General features: G+C 35.8%; 1 protein-coding gene across 2 annotated transcripts in view; it reads left to right on the forward strand.

Annotated features, from left to right (window-relative positions):
* The window catches only part of CDH18 (cadherin 18), a gene marked incomplete at both ends in the record, with an annotated part of 176,824 nt that overhangs the window by 101,483 nt on the left and 62,130 nt on the right, over positions 1-13,211 (forward strand). For both annotated transcript variants that reach the window (XM_080609876.1, XM_080609877.1), the window contains one exon: positions 6,831-6,998. In XM_080609876.1, the coding sequence (XP_080466002.1) occupies positions 6,831-6,998 (168 nt within the window). The remainder of the gene's footprint in view (positions 1-6,830; positions 6,999-13,211) is intronic.

The following is a 13,211-nucleotide window of genomic DNA, read 5'->3' on the forward strand; positions in this document are numbered from 1 at the left end:
AACAGCTAGTTTCCTAGTCAGAAACCTAGTGACTACCACTGACTACTGCCCACCTCTTGAGGTGCCAAGTGATGGCTGCCCCCCACTGACTTCTTTTAGAGAATCTTAAAATATTTCTGGAAGCTGAGGACCGCTTGTTTTCTTACAGTCCAGTTTATGCCTGTTTTGTGTAGATAGTTATGTAAACTGGTTTCCTTTGGCTAGAAAATATTTAAAGAATTGATGCTGTATGTCTTACTGGATGTAACTTAATCGAATGGCCCTGTATTTTACTTTATTGTTACTGTGATAGCAGCACCTCATTCCGTTCCATTTCTGCTGTTTCTGTTTAAATACATTTCTATCCTGTCTGTACTACAATCTCATAACTTTTTTACTCATCATGATTAACTCTTCTTCGCTACTTTTAAACACAGAAAAAATTATTTCTAGACAGTACTTCAAGTTGCAGCCATACAGCCTGCCAGATAACACTGGAGTTGTGCATGTGAACTCAGGTTTCTAGTTCAGCCTCCACAGAGGTCATCAGGCTGTTAGAACCATGTCTGTACAGCTCAGCAGAACAAATGAACAGACGCCTTTACTTTTTCAGCCATACAGAGCCACAGTGGACATAAGGTTGCTAAAAGAGTTTGGGTTGTGATTAGATAATGACATCTGCACCAAAAAAAATGTCTGTTTTGTTTAAATGGTAAAATACCTTGAAAGTTTGAAGCAGATGTCTAAGTCAGTGTGAAACATTGATGTTTACAGGAATGACAGCACAGTGGAATAAACCAACAACCCACTATCACTAAATCCAGATGAAGATGATAGGACAAATGCAATTCTTCTGTGGAAAAACATCCTTGATAATAATGTTCTGCAGATCAAACCAGCCCAAATGAGGCTGATAGAAATATTTTATAAAAAACTGTGAACCATACTAACTGAAACAGAGCTGGCAAACCTGGCATCCATATATGTATACGTTATTGGCAAGAAAAAAATGCAACTTCCTGCTCAAATAGAGCCACCACTTGCAATGGTATTTCTATGCCAGATACTCCTTTGATTTGCAGCAGTTGCCTATGGCGTATTTGAGTTTCTTGTCTGCTTTCTAGGATGCAGCATGGCAGCAAATTCTTAATATAATTCATTTGAATAAGCTTTGCATTGTGAAAACAGTGGAAGGTGCTGTAATTATATTTGGCATCCATACAATTGCCACATAAATAGGTCTGTTTTCCACCCAGTAAGTAAAGCTTTCTGAAGACTCCTTACTTCTGGAGGCTTCTGCACAAAACTTGTTCATTTTGTAAATTCAGGCTGTTACTCATTAAGAATTTTTAGAAGGCTTCATTTACTAATAGTAAATTGCAAAGTTTTGTTTTGGGTTTTTTCCCCCTGGTGGTATCCATCTTAATATCATCAGTCTGATTAATCCCCCTCTTCTTTTAATACCAAATGAACACTTTTCTAACCTACTTATTTAAAACCCCATACAATTTTCTTTTAAATATTACTTACAGTTCAACAATTTCTATTTTATTACAGCAGTTGTCTTTCAATGTTAGATTCATGCATTTTATATCAATGATAATTTCTTTGAGAAAGGGTATGGTGTCTTTGAGTACTGTAATCATGACCATAAAAGAAAATTGACCACTAATTTTCTCTTCTATAGTGCTTCGACTTTTAGCCATGAAGTGTATAGTGATATGTCTATAATGGAATAAAATGCAAAAGGTTAATTATATAAAGCAGATGTGACTCAAAGGCTTAGAATAAAACCATCTCTGTTATAGGAGCATTTAGAATGTGGAGTATGATTGTGATCTCTGTATTGCACATTTTGTTTACAGTTACAGTTTGAACTAAATCACAAATCCAAGCCAAAGCCTTGGGAATTCTAAATTTGAAGTTCATTTTGAAGTTTTAAGAAAAATAAATGCATCTACTGACTTGTACTGTCTTAGTTTTTGTCTCAAAATGCGAAACCCATACTTTCTCTGAAAAGGGATGTGTCTAATCCTTTCAAGGTAGACTAATAGTGGATTTTGAAATATTTCTATATAGATAATATATAAGAATATTGTTACAATAATAACCTAACTGCATATCCTAAAGCAAAGCTGTGACAAAAATAGGTCTTTTATTCACAAAAGTAATATTATTAATGAAATTACCATCTGCAACAGTTCACTTCCCTCAGTAATTTGGAAAATCACACATTTAATTAGTTGTTAAATGGATATTTTAAATTGTGTTTGAACCATTTAGTGGTTGTGATCATGACAAGACAGATAAATAAGAATCTAGAATATGGGCGATCTAGTACAACTTGTTGGCCCTTCATAAAATCTCTATTGACCAGGCTCATGATCCAACAATAGGATGGAAATTTACCAAACAAAAAAAGATTAACTTGCCCATGGCAAATTAGTTTGTCACTAAAGTGGAGATGTTTTGGGGTTTTGCTTTGGTTTGGGGTTTTTTCCACTAGATAGAAAACCTTTGAGCTCAAAATGTTAAAATGAACCATGGTTTATTCTGGGAAAGTTCCATTCACACATCATGCAGGAATAGTCTGTGAGATAAAGCTGACTAAAATTCTGCAGTGGTTACTGAATCTAAACTAAGTTCTTATTTTATATAAGTGAAAAGATAAATTGCTTCAAGTGTACTAGACTGTCAGGTAAGTACATAGTTAAATACTTCAGTAAACAGATAGACACTTGGCTATGAACAACATTTTCTTAAGAATTGCCTGCACTTGAATTAAAAAGTCATGATTTTTAGTCTCAGTTACAGTTGAGCCTTCCGTTGTAGCTCTTCTTTCGTGCCAATACGACGGTTCTTCACAGAATGCTAAAAAAGGCAACATAACACATTGTCAGATGACACAACACATAGAGGTATCTTAAAGAAAACCTTGAAAAAAATAAGAGTTTGACTACAGCTCAATATCAGGAATGATTTCGGACAGCCTGAGTGGAGAAGGAAGTACAACTTGCCAAAAATAAACCTATTTTCAGAGCTTTCTCAAATACAGAGGCTTGGGGTAAAAGGAAAGAATATGAGTATCAACAGTAGTAGGCATACCAATCTTTCATCTCAATATTCTTCTCAGTCAGTTTTATCTGATTTTTTGAGGATAAATGTAGGATCATCATGGAGAAATATCCTGATTGCAAAAAGTTGTGAGGAATTGTCAGTACAGAGGAAATAGCTTATGTCTCTGAGGGCAAAAGCAAGAAGAACATAATGACATTTAATATTATTATATAGTAAAAGACATGTTGCAGGACTAATTATAAAACTATCAGGATGATGCTTAGTTTTAATTAGTCCTGTGAGGAGCAGGGAGTTGGTCTTGATCCCTTCTAACTCAAGATATTTTGTAATTCCACAGTAACTCTTGTCTCATTAACTTGGAGGTGTCATTGGAGGAGAATAATCTGGGTATATTAGTCAATCATGGATGAATCACTAGCATGATGTAAATCTGGGGAGAGGGGAGGAGAAGAAAAAAAGGTTGTCATTAGAAAAGATGGTGATAAAATCTCATCTAAACTGTAGTTAGGTTTCTCGTCATCCATGGTCAGGGAAGATAAATTCAAATTATATAATGTGCTTTCCATGTGTAGAAATTATCAGGAGAAAAATAATAAAATAACAACCAACCAACAGGAAACAAACAAAAAAAAAAGGCAAAAAAAAAAAAAAAATCCCCAAATTGTTGTGATTTAGAGGTGAATAAATTTAGGCACATGTTGTATGTGATTTCTGACATAGCAGTCAAACTTCTATTAAAAATTCTTTGCCTAATACCAGAAAACGGGTAGGGTGTTGGCACAGTGATGTCTGCACCTTTTTTTGGGGAGGGGGCTTTGCTTTCTTAATAAAAGTGAATAAATACTGGAAACATGGCTGAAAAGTAGTCAGTTAACAGGGTTGCAGTACTGCCTAAAAAATTTGAGGCGAAATTAAGGCTGTGTTTGGATTTTAAAGGCCTGTGACAGCTTTCTTTTACAGTTTCTTTCCTCACTGTTTTAGAGAGGGAGATGTCTTCCTTAATGTTAACTTCCTGTCTTCTTGGGGGATGTGTAAGATCCCCTGCCAAGTATGCTGAAGATACTCAAGGGCAGTTCCTACTTTAAAAAAAACTACTGGAGCATTTCATATTATCTTATCAGAAAAGGCAACCAAGAAAGTTCCCCTTACACCTTTTGTACTCAATAGAGAACTTTGGAATGATGTCTGATTTTAACAGTATACTGCCAGTGCAGTTGGTGGAACTGTTAGTGACAAGGATAGAGCATTAGGGTCCATGTCATAGTTGCATACCTTATACTGGTGATCTAATTTTAGGATGTATGTGTGTATCTCCTGTCCTTCAGCACAAAGCCAGCTTATCCTACTCTAAATTTTGGTTATAAGTTTTTGGAATTAAAAACCTGCCCATTTTCATTTGTTTTGTTATCAGAAAAGAAGAATCTAATGCAAGTGGGAGACATCAAATGATTAGTCATCCACAAATCCTTAGTAACTGTCTGAGCATTGATTGAGTACCATACCACTTGAAGCAAAAAGGAAGAGGAAAGTAATTCTAATTCAGGGTTTTCTCTTTGTTTAAATTAGTTTAAAAATGTGACTAGTGTATTTATGAGATTTATACAGAAGACAGATATTCCACAATGTAAAATTTAATCTGTTTCAAATTGAAATGGAAAGGTTTTTAAGTCCCATACTTCCTCTGTGCATTTACATAAACATGAAATATTACAACAAATTCAGTTTTAGTGTGAAAAACAAACAATTTATTTGAAAAGTGTTAAAGCAGAATATTTTTTTACCTTCCCATTTCCTAAAATGAATTTTCAGAACACTGGTACCAGATTTTGTGGACCATATTTTGATGAAACTGCATTTAGCCAAATGTCACCATAGGTTTCTGTTACAGTATGTATAAATTGTGGTAATTTCAGTGCATCATGGTGAAATTTTTTCTGGGGGGGAATTCTGTTCCTAACTGCATCATTTAAAGGAAAAAAAAACACTGATGAACTAAAGCAGACTGATATACTATTTTTAGCCAGTTTGTCCAGAATCTATGCTTCTGATCAAAAGGAACTTGCAATGCAAAACTGTTAAAATCACCCTGAACCTTCATGGATATTTTAAAATACTATTCTTTGTGGATAATTCTAGTTATATGTGTGTGATTTGTTTTCACAATAGAACAAAACAATGGTATAAGCTACCTGAAAATTTCCATTTTGTATGTAATAACAGCTAAATGGTTTAACTGAAGATATGCAAAGAAAGTAATTTTAAAGTAAAACAGTGTTCTAGAAATCTCTTTTTGTGTGATCTAAGGTTGTGGGAACCAAACACCTTGAAAACCTTGAGAATCATGCTGTACTGGAGGCTGTCTAGAAGAGCAAGGTTTTTAAGTTGCTTTGTGTTAATAGCTATTGTATGTTTAAAATTTACGCAAAAGCAACAACCAATCGTGTTGTGGTATACTTTATTACTAGTTATAACAGGCACTTGGCTTAAGAGTCCAAAACCAAGTTATGCTGAAGTCTTAAGGGTTTTTTTAAATTCAATGCTAATAACTTTGGCATGTCACATATTTATTTACTTCTATGTAATTCACTCCAGTCTGTCAATGTCTTCTGTATAAGACACAGATACTCACCATACTGGTGAGCCCACAACTGGACCCAGCATTCCAGATGTGGCCTTGTTAGTGGTGAGCAGAGGAGAAGGATCCCCTCCCCTGACCTGCTAGCAAGATTTTTCCTAATGCAGCCTGGGATGCTATTGGCCTTGTTTGATGCAAGGGCACTTTGCCAGCTGATGTTCAACTTGAAGACCCCTAGGTCCTTTTCTGAAAAGCTGCTTCCCAGCTCCTCTGTCCACAGCACTTATTGGTTCCCCGGCACATGACTTGACGTTTGCCTTTATTGAACTCCATGAGGTTTCTGCCTTACTATGATCAGAGAAAGTAGCCGGGCCTAATTTACAGGCATCATCATAAATGAAAAATGCCCCATAACTGAAACTGAGCCCACAGAGTTGATTGTTCTTCCTCTGTTGTAATCTTTGCTTCTGCAAGTGTAATTTATTACATGTTAAAAACAATTCTAATGGTGATGGATAAAAATTAATACAATTTTAAGATCACTTAGTTTTGATTTTCTCTTTGTACTGTAATAAAACCAATAATAGCTTATCTTCCACTTTACAGACAAGTGTTAGGTAAGTTACACTTATGAACATAAATGTATGTGATTGATGTATCAAATAAGAAAGTATAGTTTTTTGAGATTTGTCAAAAAAGAAATTTTAGCTTTTGGGTAGTTTTAATAGTTAAGTCATATTTTAATCTAGAAATTAACTTCTCTTAAAAAGGTATTTGTGTCTTCTTCAGTGGCCTAAGAGTTCTCATAATGTTAAGTAGCTATTTTATTAGTTATAATGTATGAGAAAACACTGGAAGTTTGGAAATGTGCATTCTTGTTAGGAATGTTATATTTGGATTAATTATATTATTTTAGTTGGTTTAACATACGATGTTAATTTCTTCATATCCTCAGTCAAGTTGATTGTTTAGCAGCATCTGGCATTGGTTTTTTTTATATAAATACATATTTGCATACATTTATGTAAGACACAAACAAGTAAACTGGCTTACTTTGATTTTAGAAAAGCTTTGTACTTCCAGAAAATCCACCACGATCCACTTTCTCTGGAAAGAGAGGTTATGCACAGCCTTTCCTCTTGTTCAAACAAGCTAACCCTAATCTTTCTTTTGTTTATTTGTTTTCTTTCCATCACAGGAGTGATCAGGACTGCCTTGCACAACATGGACAGGGAAGCCAGAGAGCATTATTCTGTTGTCATTCAAGCCAAAGATATGGCTGGGCAGGTCGGAGGGCTGTCGGGGTCAACAACTGTAAATATCACACTCACTGATGTCAACGACAATCCACCCAGGTTTCCTCAGAGTATGTACAATTTCAGCATATAAATGATTTGAAAATCATGTTGATTTTCAGTGAAATAAGAAGCTGTTTGTGAAATCCTATTAGTATTCAAATTCATGGGGAGAAGGCAGCTTGGGAAGCGTTTGTGTTCACCAATATTTTTCAGTTTTTCAGCGTTTTCAGATGAAACACAGAGATGGCACAGCTAGAATATTGAAACCAGCGAAGATTTTTTTCAATTAAACACTAAGTAATAGATGGATGACAAAGGAATACTCTTGTCATATGTGGGTTATTCTGCAGTCCTTTTTGAATGTATATTTCAATAAGTGTGTGATTGTGATCACACAATTAAATTATATTTTTCCCATGGTAGCAACAAAAGGTAACATGTTAAAAGATTTAATCCAGCACAGCATGCCTTTGGCTGCTTCCATACACATCTATTTTGGTTTTGTTTTGTTTCTTTCTCTATACTTTACAGATGGTCAAAACCTAAGCTGTTTCTCACTGTTGTTGAGCTGTGGACAGGTCTGCCTATATCCTAGTTAAATGAGTTGTTGATGTTGATGTCAAACTGAATGTTCTCACATGCATATATGAAAAATATATGCTGGGATAATTTTAGAATATCCTAATATGACCACTACTAGGAAGTTCATTTCTGTCCAGCTCACTGGGTGCACATTGATTTGACACAGCAGCTGGAGTCTTATAGCAATTCTGAATTCAGCTGACAATTTCTTTAAAAGTCTTCTGGAATATAATAGTATTTTTCTTTGTAGATTGGCTCAAGGCCAATAAGAATATTATAATCTGGACTCAGACATTGCATGAGCCCTTTTAGAGCATAATGAACTGATAGCTATAAGTACATCCCCCAAGAAATGCATTGCGCTGTTTGAATGAGAAGATTTATAAACAATAACAGAGACCACAAAGCTCCAGGGGGAAAAAAAATCTCCCTGGCAATAGATATTATGTAAAATCTAGACAAGCAGTAAGAAGGTTCATTAAAAGTTATGTAGAAATGAATATTTTCTCTGTTCCTCACCAAGACATAAAAACAAAGCCTTTGAAACACAGCCTTAGATAAAGTATGTTCCACAGAATTGTCATTGCATCCATCTTTATATAATACTTCCTAAGTATTGGAAAGGCAAAAAGTAAGGCATATCTTTGAGCAAATACAGCATCTGAAATAGGTAAAATGGAAAAAGTATCCTATGTTTCTTTCAAACTCAGAGACAAATGGATACCTAAATATCAGTTTTCACGAACTGGCCTCTTTTATTTTGAATTGAAAGTTTTGGATATTAAAATGACTGGCAGGCAGAAACGTACATTGGCACAACTCTATTAATATTTTTTTTCAAAAAGGGAAGATATGTAAAATGTTAAAGTTACATTCTATACATTTGAAGGGATTCTAATAGTTGCAAAAATTAATATTGAAAAGTACAAAACATCATTTCACATTTAATGAATATTCATTTAACAAAACAAAATTAAAAAGATGTATTTTAACATATATCATTTTAACAGAAACTATTCTTCCTAGAAAAAAACCTGTAGAGTACAAACATTTGCTTTATGCTTTATCTTTCCTTACATAGGATTCCTATGCCACAGTTATGACTGTAACGTTGCTTTTTTACTCCTTCTTAATGAGTATAATTAAACCCTTTGCAAAGGAATGGCAGCCATATGTTAGTAATACAGAACAAAAGTATAGATGACCTAAAATAGGCCATGTTAGCATCATGAAGTAATATAACAATATGAGAGTATTGCAGTAATAGAAATAACTTCATTGTTATTTTTCTTCTCTTTTCTTTGTATGCCATGATTTTCAGTTAAATTTCTCTTCAATTTCCTTATTAGACAGAATGCTAAATGAGACTTACTGATGCTTGTCACATTCAGAATTGAATTCAAAGGAAGTGCTAACCAAAACTGCATATATCAAGTGTATAACCCTTGGGACAGGCTGAGCCTCAGCCAAACTGCAGACTTTCTTTTGGTTAGTTACCTTTTCTCCATTATCATACTTGCAAGTTTTGAATCTGACTCTAACTGTATGAGCACCTGACTTGAGAACATGCTGGGAAGCACATCTGACTGATGCTTTTATTATTTGTTTTATTTAGAAATACACCTTTTTGTATACATTTAAAAGATCATAGTGTTCTGGCTTTGATTGATCAGTGTTCATTAGATACACATATGGAGTAAGGTATATAGGATTTGGCCCCCTTAAAAACTCTTCAAAAACCTATTTAAAACTTAGAAATAGAGGTTTTAAATATATCTGCTTAAATGAATTAACTGTGGGTATTTTTTCTGTACTCATTCTAAATACAGGTGACTTTCAAAGAAATTATCAACAGAAGAACTACACTTTCCTGAAGCATCACAAACTCTAGGAGGAAGGATACAAAACATTACTGCATAATTTTGTCCCTCTGATGGTGACAGTTCTGAAATACATAGAATCATAGAATAATCTCTGGAATAGGAAACAGCTGAAAAATTCTGCTTGCAAAACACTTAGAAGTAACAAGGAGTTGTGAATTCAGCAGGAGAATAACCTGAAACCTCAAATACATTTTGCTTATCAATTACTTAAGTGCATCTTGTACAATACAAATTTATTTTTTTTTTTTTTATCAATGCAAATTTCCTTTCTTTGGAGAGTCCAGTTATAAATGAACGATCTTTTAATTTGAGCTGACAGACAATGCTCTGCCTGGGAAGGTTTTTGCTTTTCAGTAATCAGCATTTCTCAGTTCATGTTAGTTTTATCCCTGATGGATCTACTTAGCTGATGGCTGAGGGCCCTAGTATCATCCTCATAAATGTAGTTCAATAATCTGATATAAGATGTTCTATCTGCTGATGACACTTTTATCAGCCTTGAGTTACATCAGAATTTTCTGTATAGTTTTCTTCCATTAGTTCTATTTGGTCTTGTTTAAAATGAATAGATTCTGCATGTTTTGCTTTGTTGATGAATAGATTCTGATTGCATCAAGAGCATCACACTAGGCAGAAGCTTCCACTGACATGTTTTAAACATAAAGTGCTAATGATTACACTCTGGACAGTGTGTAGAAGATCTTTAGTTATTTTGTGTAGGGTCTAATTTTACAAGATGATTTCCCTGGTACTCCATTTGTAGATTTTGGTAATTGATACATCTCAGTTCTTCAGAATAAAGGAGAACTTAAATACAAGTCATAGTTTAAAGCATTTTTTATAATGCTTGATTGTTGAGGCTTTGCTGTTTCATGGCAGTATATAGACTGCCATATATATAGTATATAGCAAGTTTGCCGATGACACCAAGCTGTGTGGTTCGGTTGATACGCCGGAGGGAAAGGATGCCATCCAGACGGACCTCAACACGCTTGTGAGGTGGGCTGATGCCAACCTTATGAAGTTTAACTATGCCAAGTGCAAGGTCCTACACCTGGGTTGAAGCAATCCCAGGCACAGCTACAGGTTGGGCAGAGAAGAGATTCAGAGCAGCCCTGCGGAGAAGGACTTCGGGGTGTTGATTGATGAGAAACTTAACATGAGGCACCAGTGTGTGCTCACAGCCCAGAAAGCCAACCACATACTGGGCTGCATCAAAAGGAGCGTGACCAGCAGCAGGTCAAAGGAGGTGATCCTGCCCCTCTACTCTGCTCTCGTGAGACCTCACTTGGAGTATTGTGTGCAGTTCTGCTGTCCTCAACATAAAAAGGACATGGAACTGTTGGAGCAAATCCAAAGGAGGGCCACGAGAATGATCAGGGGACTGGAGCAACTCCTGTATGAAAAGAGGCTGAGAAAGTTGGGGCTGTTCAGTCTGGAGAAGGGAAGGCTGCATGGAGACCTCATAGCAGCCTTCCAGTATCTGAAGGGGGCCTACAAGGATGCTGGGGATGGACTCTTCATCAGGGACTGTAGTGACAGGACAAGGGGTAACAGGCTCAAACTTAAACAGGAGAAGTTTAGATTGGATCTAAGGAAGAAATTCTTTACTGTGAGAGTGGTGAGGCACTGGAATGGGTTGCCCAAGGAAGCTGTGAATGCTCCATCCTTGGCGGTGTTCAAGGCCAGGTTGGACAGAGCCTTGGGTGACATGGTTTAGTGTGTGGAGTCCCTGCCCATGGCAGGGGGGTTGGCACAAGATGATCTTAAGGTCCTTTCCAACCCTAACTATTCTATGATTCTGTGATAGACAAAGTATGAAATTATGTATATTTATAATTAGTTTGGTCTCACTTTTTGCAATGTCTTTGTATGAAAGTACACAGCCATGTCTAAATACGAATGTTGTGTGGAGGTATTCCAGTTAACTCTGAAAATATAAGCTCACAACCTAGAAGCAGTCATTAGCTCTGTTCTGTGCCAGTGAGGTGCCTACTCTCCAGCCTTGTTCATATAACTCATTAGCTAATTTAGTGCAAAAGTATTTGCTGTTCATTTTCTGTCAGAATTTATAGTCCGGTAAGGTCCTTTCTGTATTCCCAGTCTGACATAATACATCCAGTTCCTATGATTCCCATACATTACTGTGAACATCTCACTCCCTACTGCCATGCACTGTAAGACTGTCCCATCCTCCCGCGGTGACTAGTCCACAGCTGTCTACTGAGAGATCACTGAGATGAAAGTGGAAATTTAATTGATTTCCTTTTAGCAGGTCTTTCTCTTCTATTCAACCAATAATCGGTAAGAGGCTTGTAGAATCATTTCTTTGCAGCCTTTGCCCTTTTCTTAGATTTGCCCAAAATAGTTAGGGGTTAAAAGTTACTGGAAACTATTGAATTAAAATTATTACTAAAATTGTGTATCCTCAGGAAATAAATTTAAAATAAAACAGGAAAAACACATGATAACTGATTTGGCTTAAGATTGCTAACATCTGATTGACTGCTCCTTTGTAAATCAGATTCTGTTCATACTTAGTAACCTAGTTTCCTATTTACTGTGGTGTGATGATGATGAGTCCAGCAATGGTCCAGGGTCCAGGGAGTATTACAGAGCAGTTAATTCTGGAAATAATTCTGCATTTAGATGCTGCTAATTTATTAAGATTTTAATTTTTTATAATTATAATTAGAAGAATAGCTTTTGCATATTTTACAGTAGAACAATTATTACCTTTGTGACTACTAGCAATAATATAATAAAGATAAAATGTATTGCAATCAAATAGTCTCAAGAATCTGATATTGTTAAAGAGATGCCTAAGTCTTTTAGTAAGACCTTAAATCAGGCTAGAGGGGCACGTAGAAAAGTTGGTTTAAAGCCAGATTTATACAGAACACTGTTATTTTCTTCAGAAGAAATATTCCTGCATATACCTTTATTGTCTTTCTTCAAAATTGGAGTTACCATCCTGGAAATTTTGTTTTATTCTTGTGTTTCTCATATCTGTGTTCCACCAGTAAGTTTTTTGCACTACTGATTGTTCCTGCATGTGGTCCACAATTTAGGATTTGCAGTTTATATAATTTATTTATATTTAAATAAATATTATATTTAAATAAATTATAGTTTACATATTATCAATAATTTTTATCATATGTGTGTTTCAGGATGTCTAAATAAATATAGATTATAATATTATTTGATTATTTTTTTCCAGCTGTAAGACGTAAGTAGGATCATTATTCCTTCCTAGCTCTTAGACAAAGGTGGCTTCAGAAAGGAACTCCTTCTGGCACTTAGTAGACAGGATGACCCTGGTGTATATATTCAGTCTACAAAAATGAGTAACATATATGCACATCCAGGGGAATATGCACTCCGACTACGGGAGTATGATATAGTAGGCATCACAGAAACATGGTGGGATGGCTTGTACAACTGGAGTGTTGGAATGGAAGGTTACAGACTCTTTAGAAAAGACAGGCCTGGCAGGCAGGGAGGGGGAGTTGCTGTTTATGTTAGGGATAGGCTGGAGAGTATGGAACTCTGTCTGGGGATGGGTGAGCAGTTGACAGAGAGTTTGTGGGTCAAGGTTAAAGGGAGAACAGCGATGGGGGACATTATTGTGGGGATCTGTTACAGACCGCCTGATCAAGAGGAATCTGTGGATGAAGTGCTCTATAAGCAGATGGGAACAGCCTCACACTCACAAGCCCTTGTTCTTATGGGAGACTTCAACCACCCTGACATCTGTTGGAGTGAAGGTACGGCCCGGCACAAGCAATCCAGGAGGTTCCTCGATTGTGTGGA

The sequence above is a fragment of the Psittacula echo genome (assembly GCF_963264785.1).
Source record: "Psittacula echo genome assembly, chromosome: 2".
NCBI classification, from domain to species: domain Eukaryota; kingdom Metazoa; phylum Chordata; class Aves; order Psittaciformes; family Psittacidae; genus Psittacula; species Psittacula echo.